Raw genomic sequence first — 9,683 nt, forward strand, 5'->3', positions numbered from 1 at the left:
AACCATAATGTCTGATGCTTCTGTCAGTACCTCTTCAGCACTGTCGTGTTGCTTTCAAAACTTCTACCACTTACCATATTCTTCAGCTCTGGGCAGGATCAAATCAGCAGGCAGTTATGGACAGCGTGAGATAATTGCTTAATAGAGCATGCAGTCTTGCTTTGCTTTTCTACCCCTTTTTGACCTCACTCTTGGTCTAATCCTCTTTCTGCTCCGCCACTTGCGTGCATTTGGCATGTAGCACTCGTGCTACTCCGATAAAGAATCATATTCAATACACATTTTATTCTTTTATTTTAAAAGTCAACGATCATAGTCGTTCATGGTCATAAAAAGCCTCTGACAACACAGACATGAGAGGACACAGTTTCTCTCACTTGCCCACATCATGTACAGTATAAATAAAGTATGTACACAGTAAACACAATATGACATAAAAAGGCAGCCACATGAAATTATTGAAAGTTTAGGTAAAAACTGAAATATCATGTACAAATGGAGTGGGACACTTGTGTTGAAAAGTGGTCTGGGCCACCAGAATGAAAAAAAATATATTCCAGTTTCAGTCTGTCACGATTGTTCGGGCTCTCACAGCTCATCCTTGCGCCCCGTCACGCTGCCTCTCCCTGTGCTCCTCTCCTTTGGTGCATGGCTACGAGCGTTCCGGCCAGCGGTGGCGCTGCCCTCTGCCTCCTCCTCATCCTTTTTCAACACGCTCTGTCCATCAGCTGCCCACAGGACCTCTGCCTCCTCTCGCTCCTGCAAGAGAGATGTAAAATACATCAAAGTATTGATTTCTTGAGGCATTCATATATGAACCGCGACTTCAGAGGTAGAATATGTTCCCCTTTTAATGTTACACATTATCCCAGAAAGTCTGTGTGAAGTTGCTTAAACTAAATGGCTATTTTGTGGCTCTGCTAATGAAAACCACCAAATCTTCAGTGGAGCTCCTGACATCTCTGTTATGTTATACAACAATTTTCTTTCAAAGTGATTCTTCAAAATGTCGGTTCATCTAGATTCCTACTGAAGTAAAACTACACAGTTTACATGTAAATCGGTTTACATCATCACACTGCTTCTGCATGATTAATTGTTTTCCAAGTGGATACGAATGTTGAACCCAAAGGACAATGACACGGCACGACTGCAGAACAGGCACTGTAAACGAGCATGAACATGCAAACAACTAACAGATTTGCATTGTGCCCCAGCTGTCTTATTATCCAACGCTGGCGTCACAACATCAACCAGCACGACATCAGGCGACAGGCCCGAGCTATGGGGGAGGAGGCTGCAGCTGTGTGCCATCATAATGCTCACCATGTCCCTGTAGAGCTTCTCCTTTGTGAACCACAGGGCCAGCGCGCACCGCCGGCCACTGGTCACGGCAGCAACACCGTGAGGATTTACGGGACCCGAGGAAAAGCCCACGAGTCGACCACAGCTGGGCTTTATTCGAGCCTGTTGGCACAGACAGGGGCAGAACAGTTCAAGGTTTAAAAGGCCTGACGAAATTGTCTCTGAAGTTTAAATCTGGCACTCAGCAACAAAGGGACTCACCGTTACTGTCTTGGCATCTCTTTTAGTGAAGAACAAGTCTCCACCCTCAAAGTTGTCATTCAGATAGAGAACGGCACTGTCAGACAAACATCAGATGAGTCTTATTCTCAGCCATAAAAAGAGACAGAGTTTGCCAGATTTTTATCTGAGGCAAATTCATTTATTATCAGGTGATAGTGTTATAATGTAAAGCTAATCCCATTTGAATAGAGGATTTGTTTGACAAAAAAGGAGAGTCTTAAGAAGAGTAACACAGTTAAAATGAGGGTAATATCACTAAATTAAACTATTTCTGGAATATAATAACATTATATAGGCTTGAATAAATCTTCCAAAATGATGTATGCAAAAAGCAAACCCCCTCTATAATTACAGAGTGAGATTATTTCCATGTACCTGAGGTCTCTGTGTATGAACGCTGGTGGTTCCTTCCAGCATTGATTGGTTTCTGGCTCAAGAAGACAGTTGTCAACATGGACAGGGTGAGACAGATCCAGCCTGCCCTCCTGGTCGCCTGAATGGAAAGTAAATCAAAATTCATAGCAACACAATTCACAGAGATAAAATAGGGACACTATAAATTTCCACGTATTCTAGGAAAGTGATAATGAGCTCCTTCAAAAAAGATATGAATAATTGGTACTACCTGCAATAGCAGTTCGGCACACCAGATGTGTGAAAGAGATGAAAAGTCCCGAGGGGCTTCTGAAGTAGGCATGTAGCAGGACCCTCACTCTTTCACCCAGCTCGTGTAAGAGCCTGGTATCTGATTGGTTCACCAGGCTGTCCTGAGCAAACTGGGATTGAAGCAGAAGTGAAGGTCAAGAGACGTTGAGTAAAACGTGGCATTTAACTACTTGCATTAACTCCCTTTCACCCACCTTTACAGCCCTCAGGACAGTCAAACCTTCGAACGTTTCATGTGGTGTGTGTGGAGATCGGCGTCCCCGGTAACCATCTCCGAGTGACGCTGCGACCTATGAGACGACAGAAGATGGAAGGTGATGTTGCTGATGAGGGTTTTACAGAGTGGATGTTCAACTAGAGCAACTTACAGCTGCTAACTGCAGTATATTGTCGCACTCCTTCTCAGTCATGACTCCATCGAGGACAACTCGATTTGTCCCGTTCAGAGCCTCATCGTCCATGGTGATGGTCACGCCCACCTGAGGGACTCGGCCCCCTGTTGAGACGACAGTTAGGACAGGATGAGACATGAAATGGGTAAAGTCTCATTTTCTACTGCAAGTCCATTGTCTCACCTGCATAAAACCCACTGTCATCCACTTCCTCTTGCTGCTCTCCTCCCTTTATTTTCTCATTTATTTTCTCTTTTTCAGCTCTGATAGAAAAACACAAAACAAACTAAGCTGAATTTCAATTCAATTTAACTCGTTACCAAGTAAATTTTTCTCCATCTGACTAACCTCCAAGTTTCCCTCAGTGATTCAGGTACAACATCCTCTGGAGTCCAAAGATCCTACAAAGAGGATTTTTGTTAAAATTCTGCAGTGAAGCATTTTACAGCTATCTCTCTTTGCATTTGACGTCAGTACTTACTGGGTCAGTGAAACTGTAGTCAAAGCTCTCCATACCAAAATACAGCAGCTTCTTCTCCTGCAAGGAGCGACTGATATATCTGACAATCTCCTGTGACAAATAAAAAAATAAAAAGAAGCTTTTTGGAGAAAATGCCAGACTTAGAACTTTGATCATTTTGCAGTGGACGCTGTAGTACCTGAGCAGGCTGTGTGCCTTGTGACTCTGCGTCTCCCCCTAGGGTCTCATAGTAGAGCTGCAGATTGTCTAAGGAGTCCTTGTCAGAGGGGTAAAACAGGAGAAAAGAGCGCAGCATCTGCAATGCTCCACTAATATCACCAGCTGTTTGAATGCAAGAATTAAGTATAAGGCAGATGTTGATATTATATTAAGGGTTCTTCTGTTTGCTCTCTGAACTCTTACCCTTAAATTGTGCTATGTGCAGATGCTCCAGCTGCGTAGGCAGGAAGTCCTCCTGAGCTGAAATCCTTCCAGGTCGTGTGGCGACCTGAGTCACACAGGACTGCCGGCACGACAGCAGGGAGAGCGACAGAGCTGGAAAGAGAAGTTGTGAAAACTGGTACAGGATGTACAAAACAGTGTAGATACACGATCAAAAATGTGAACACACAAAGATTTATTAAGATGTATGATAAATCTCATTTATAAATCTCAATCATTGTGAGGTTGTACACTTGAGCACAAACCTGATTTCCACTCCTATATTTAGCCATGAACATAGATGTTGTTGTTTCCTGATTTAGTCATTTGCATGTTGAAAAACTGTTTGCACCGCAAGTTGTTTGACACACCAAATTCATAACAGAGACAATCACATGAGCAGCGTATACGCTGTATATCACCCTATAGTCTGAGCAAAGCTCTCAGAGGTTAAAATGAAATGTTCAAACATCAAACACACCAAGTTTCTCCAATAATGTCACAGCAGCCTTCTTTATGCACAGCCATGAGCTATTCATAGAGCCCGGAAAAATGAATGACACATTCAATGCAAACAGAGAATGGTATATGATATTCAATATGAATAAGCCAAAAACTCATGTTATGGACGATGAGAAAATTGTAGTTTTATTTGTTTATAATTAATCATTTCCACTTCCTCACAAGAACTGTGTGCACATGTGGTATGAAACATACATAAGGTATGCATGGTCTCATCACTCTTCCTCTCTAAATACTATGAGCAGGAAAAGCTGTATGCATGCTCTTTGTCCATGTACATCGTTCATACGTCCAGCCCTTTTCTATCTGTTGAAAAGAAACTAAAATGTCACTCAATGTCCCTCTGGTTTTTTTTCTTACCTGCAGCCTTTTCAAACACACCATCAACACCATCCACTCCTCTGTCCTCTGGCAGCCGCTGCTGGGCAACCTCACACTGCACCCTGCACTCTTCTGTCCGCTGCAGTGTTTTATTCACACAAGCTTTCCATTTCTCTGCTGCCTGCACCCAGTTGGAGGAGGCCTCATGCAGGAGTGCAGCATCATACAGGACCTGAGTTTTATGGCACACAGGGGGGGATGATACGGTTACGTTGAATCTGAAGATGCTGCTTGTCTGGCTTTTAGTGTAAAACAATTCAATCTACAAACATGTTTGGTTCGTTTAAAAAATGGAAGAGCAAATTTTAAGATGCGTTTGTCATTAGGAGTTATTTTGTGACTATCGGAAGTAATCAATCTGATCGAGTGGCTATGACATATGGAGTTCCTCAGGGGTCAGTTCTTGGACCCCTTCTGTTCACTCTATACATGCTGCCTCTGGGTCAAACTCTGAAGAACTCTAAAGTCAACTACCACAGCTATGCAGATGACACACAGATATATCTCGCACTGTCTCCAGATGACTGCAGTCCTATAGAGTCAATGTGCGACTGCTTAGAGCAAGTAAAAAAGTGGATGAACCACAATTTCCTTCAGTTAAATCAAGAAAAAACTGAGGTCATTGTGTTTGGCAACAAAGAGAAGAGGTTTGCTGTCAGTAAACATCTTGAGTCACTGTCTCTAGAAACTAAAGACCAAGTCCGGAACCTCGGCGTGCTGATAGACTCAGACCTGACCTTCAACTATCATATCAAATCAGTCACCAAATCAGCCTTTTATCAACTTAATAACATATCCATAATTAAGGGTTTCATGTCCCAAACAGATCAGGAGAAGCTGATTCATGCTTTCATCTCCAACAGACTTGACTACTGTAACGGTCTTCTGACTGGACTCCCCCAAAAGAGTCTCAAACAGCTGCAGCTCATTCAGAACGCTGCAGCCCGAGATTTAACCAGAACAAAGAGATCACATCACATCACCCCAGTTCTCAAGTCTTTACATTGGCTCCCGGTCAGATACAGAATAGATTTTAAAGTTTTGCTACTCGTCTACAAATCACGGAATGGTTTAGGTCCAGAATACATGAATGACATGCTAGCAGAGTATAAACCCAGCAGAGCTCTGAGATACTGACTCAGGTCAGATAGTGGAGCCCAGAGTTCAAACTAGACACGGTGAAGCAGCTTTTAGCTGTTATGCTGCACACAACTGGAACAAACTACCAGCAGAACTGAAATCAGCCCCAACTGTAGGCACTTTTAAATCCAGGTTAAAAACATTTCTCTTTCGGTGTGCTTATGGTTGAGTTTATATTTTTCTTTTTCTCCTCTTCTTTGATTGCTTTTAACTGTGTTTTAATTTTTATTCTATTTTTTTTCTCTTTAAATTGCTTGTTTTTATGCTGCTTTATGCTGTTCTTTTAAATGCCTTGTCTTTATGTAAAGCACATTGAGTTGCCTGTGGTATGAAATGCACTATTTAAATAAAGCTGCCTTGCCATGCCTTGCCTTGCCTTACATGGACAGTTTAAGTGTTACAACAGATATGCAAGGTGTGAGAGAAGAAAATTCAGTCCCCTCCGGCCGTGGTCGGCGCCACAGTTACTTTTCTAAAATAGTTCACTTTGAATTGACTTCATTACCATGTTTTCTATCTTCTGGAGCTCTTTGCCCATTGAAGTCGGGCACGTCGTTTATGACCTTCAAATTCCAATTTAAACTTTTCTCTTTGAAAAAGTCTTTGGCGATATCTGATACATTTAGCACACATTTCATCATTGTGTTTTTGTGAACACCCATGCGACTCTTAACTCACCCTATTCGTTCTTGTAAAGCACTGAGCAACATTGTAAAGAAAAGTACTAAACAGATTTTATTACTATTATTATTATTACAGGTGTGCACTTACAGAAAACAGCTTTTATATAGTGCACAGGCAACAGCGAAGACTAACTGGTTGGTCTTCTTTATCGAATTTGAATCCGAGTTACAGTAATATTGAATTGTTGGCGTGAATTGTTGTAGCGGTTTCTAAAATAGTTATGGGTGCACAATTGGATATTTTTTCTTTAACGCTACTTAGGAAGTAAACGTAACGTCTGGGTAAACAAAGGCGGGAATATCGCAGTCACACATTGGTGCCATCTAGAGAGGTCAGCGGACAAAATTACAGAGTGCAAAGCCATCACTTCCCTCCTCACCCAGTGTTTCTCATTCTCAATCTCTCTGTCATGGAACGCCTCCTCAGTCACGCCTTCCATCCGCCTGTACTTCTCAATGTTGTTTCTCATCTCCAGGTGACTGGGGTTGGCCACAAAGTAGGTATGAGCCGCTGATGCCGCCTTCTGCAACTTTTCCAACTGATGTTTTAGGAAGAGGAGAGTCAGTGAGGTGTGCAGACAGACATGAAGGTTGCTACAGAACGTGTGAGCTGAATCATAATTAAGGTTAATCACTGCATAAATGTTAAAGGGACAGTTCGCCTCTTTTGACATGAAGCTGTATGACATCCCATATTAGCAATATTATTTTTTTAAATTTGACTTACCCCCTGCTGAGTCCTGTGAGCCGAGTTCCAGCCTCGTTTTGGCGTTGACGTAAGTAGTCCGGGTAGTTGGCTGGGGCAACAAAAATAAAGCGTTTTGCTTCTCAAAATAATATGCGTTCAAAAGAGTAATACATTTGCATCACAAAATCGTTCATCCAGGAAATGTCAGACTTCACAATCGCTTGGCGCTATTTTCCCTCTCCCTTCATATCACTGCGTGCAGCCACCTGACGACAGCCGCACCTGTTACGGTGTTTGCTGCTCGGAAGCAGGGGACTGCTCAGTCTGAACTTCGGTCTGCACGGTCTACACAGCACGCAGTGATACGAAGGGAGAGAAAATAGCGCCAAGCAATTGTGAGGTCTGACATTTCCTGGATGAACGATTTTGTGATGCAAATGTTTTACTATTTTGAACACATGTTATTTTGAGAAGCAAAACGCTTTATTTTTGTGGCCCCAGCCAACTAGCCGGACTACCTTCGTCAACTCCAAAACAAGGCTGGAACTCGGCTCACAGGACGCAGCAGGGGGTAAGTAAAATTTAATAAATGATATTGCTAATATGGGATGTCATACAGCTTCATGTCAAAAGAGACAAACTATCCCTTTAAGCAGTTTGGCTCTAGAAGATATAATACAAAAACAGTATAATCTGGTGAATGAAAAGGTCACATGGTTTATTATGGGTCATACATTCAAGGAGCCCTATGGAGCAGTTTACCTTGTAGTATGTGACTTGCAGAAAGTTATAGGGGTTGCGAGTGTCAAATTCGTATTCTATGTCAGTAGAGACAGGGAGCTGTCCTGTAGGGGTGACGGAACGTCCCATACAGAACCTCAAACACTCAGCTCTCTGCTGAATCCAATCCAAGGTCCACAGGTCCCACATACTCCCCTCTTCAGAGTCTAACAATTCAGAATCAGGTTTGGGAGTTGAATACATGTAGATTATTATGAATACTTTATCAAGAACAGGAGCATTTTTGTTTTAAATTGGCAAACTATACACTTATAGTAACAACCTCATTCACAACCAAATTTCCCCCAAAAAAGCGGTGATGCTCTATACGATGTTTTTTTTCCTTTGGATGAAGATTTTTTTTAACTTGCATTTGTGAATAAAAGCATGTGCTGCATTCACCGAAAAATCAGAAGTATTCCTGAGCCCCTGCACTGATTTCCTTTGCAGAATCCTGTCTGTTTTACTGCAGCTCTGCCTGAGCACATGGAGATCACAACCATTCAGTACAGGTTTTCAGTCTTGATCATTGAGTACAGAGCTAGCCCTGGATTCTCTGTATCTTTTAATGATATTGTGTAACAAAGATTATTCATAAGCCACTTTATTAGCATTACACGTGCATCATTGACTCTTTACCAATTTTTGGGGGGATATCTGCTGCTTGTACCAACTTCAAAAGGAATACATAATTCAAAAATAAAATGATCAAATGTATTAATTCCAAGATTTTAAGTATTTGTGCTATTTTTTTTATCAAGTAATGGGTTTAAATAGTTTTCAACTCACTGCATCGATCTAATTTACACTTTACAGAGTTTGCAAACTTTCTTTTTTCAAACTGAGCCTGCCAAAAAAAAATTTTAATTTAAGAAGAAAAAAAACTGAGAAACAGTAAAGCTGCCAATGACTTCATATATTGTAGTTTCCTACCAGTTATTTTCAAATTGATCAGTGATAATAAGCTTTGTTAAATGCGAGGCCAAACACTTGTAAAATATATATAGTTAAACAGCTGAACGTGATCAAGCAACAGTCATGTGTGGATATACTAATACTCTAAATAAATCTGCCAAATGGAGGTGAGAGATTTAAAAAACATCCTTGAGAGAAAGTTTGTACATGTTAGGGTAAGTTATGAATTGATGATTGCCATCACTTTGATTGGTTAAGAGTATTAACATTTAATGAAACAGCAGTAAAATCCAGAAGTATTCCACTTCAATTAATTTAGTCTATGATGCATGAACAAACTTGGTTGTGGTCTGTTTCTTTAGGATAAAATAAAGTAATCATACTTTAAACTGGAGGTCAACCAAGGGTTCAAATAAATCAAAAATAAAATAAAGTATTCGTTGCACCAACTAGAGATTAGGCTGCTTCTGATTACTTCCATTTGAGGTCAGGGATGTCTTCAAATGAAACAATCTAATATGGAAAAGCCACTGGTTAAAGTTAAAAACCATGTCAAACCATGCACAAACTAAGGATAAAATATAGAGATGTTGGTTTACAATTCAAATTCAGTCCACTCATTGCTAATTTAAATGAACATTTGACTCTTTCTCGTCGTATTTGCAGCTTACCCAGTTTATTGAAAGCGTCTGTCCCAGATGCCACACAGTCATCGTGACACTGCCTGCGGACTCTCAGCAGCAACTCCTTGGTTGTGATAGATTTCTCCAGCAGCTCTGCAGCTTTTCCCCACTCTTCGCCATAATATGCACGCACCCCGCTATAATACAGAAAATCATACGGCTGCAGAAGTGTCAAAAGATTAGAGCTGCCACTAACCGAGGGTCCTACGGAGAAGTTAAATAATACTAATATCACTAAATGAAACGCCACGTATACAGTGAAACGTTCACAGTGTAGCGCCATGGTTAGGAAAACAAACCCCTTGGAGGAGACGGAGTTAGGGAAGAGGAGGGACTATGGATATT

General features: G+C 41.3%; 1 protein-coding gene across 1 annotated transcript; it reads right to left on the reverse strand.

Moving 5' to 3' along the window:
* Positions 1–290: 290 nt before the first annotated feature.
* p3h3 (prolyl 3-hydroxylase 3) lies at positions 291–9,640 on the reverse strand. The gene is made up of 16 exons (XM_075466711.1): positions 9,327–9,640; positions 7,723–7,907; positions 6,653–6,811; positions 4,429–4,621; positions 3,529–3,660; positions 3,305–3,447; positions 3,127–3,216; positions 2,994–3,046; positions 2,829–2,908; positions 2,622–2,749; positions 2,448–2,543; positions 2,213–2,363; positions 1,963–2,080; positions 1,567–1,642; positions 1,327–1,467; positions 291–759 (listed from the first exon to the last, which is right to left on the reverse strand). The coding sequence occupies exons 1-16, from the start codon at positions 9,619–9,621 to the stop codon at positions 589–591; spliced, it is 2,211 nt and encodes a 736-aa protein (XP_075322826.1). The 5' UTR covers positions 9,622–9,640; the 3' UTR covers positions 291–588.
* Between the last annotated feature and the right edge of the window lie 43 nt (positions 9,641–9,683).

The sequence above is a fragment of the Odontesthes bonariensis genome, chromosome 5 (assembly GCF_027942865.1).
Source record: "Odontesthes bonariensis isolate fOdoBon6 chromosome 5, fOdoBon6.hap1, whole genome shotgun sequence".
Classification (NCBI taxonomy): Eukaryota; Metazoa; Chordata; class Actinopteri; order Atheriniformes; family Atherinopsidae; genus Odontesthes; species Odontesthes bonariensis.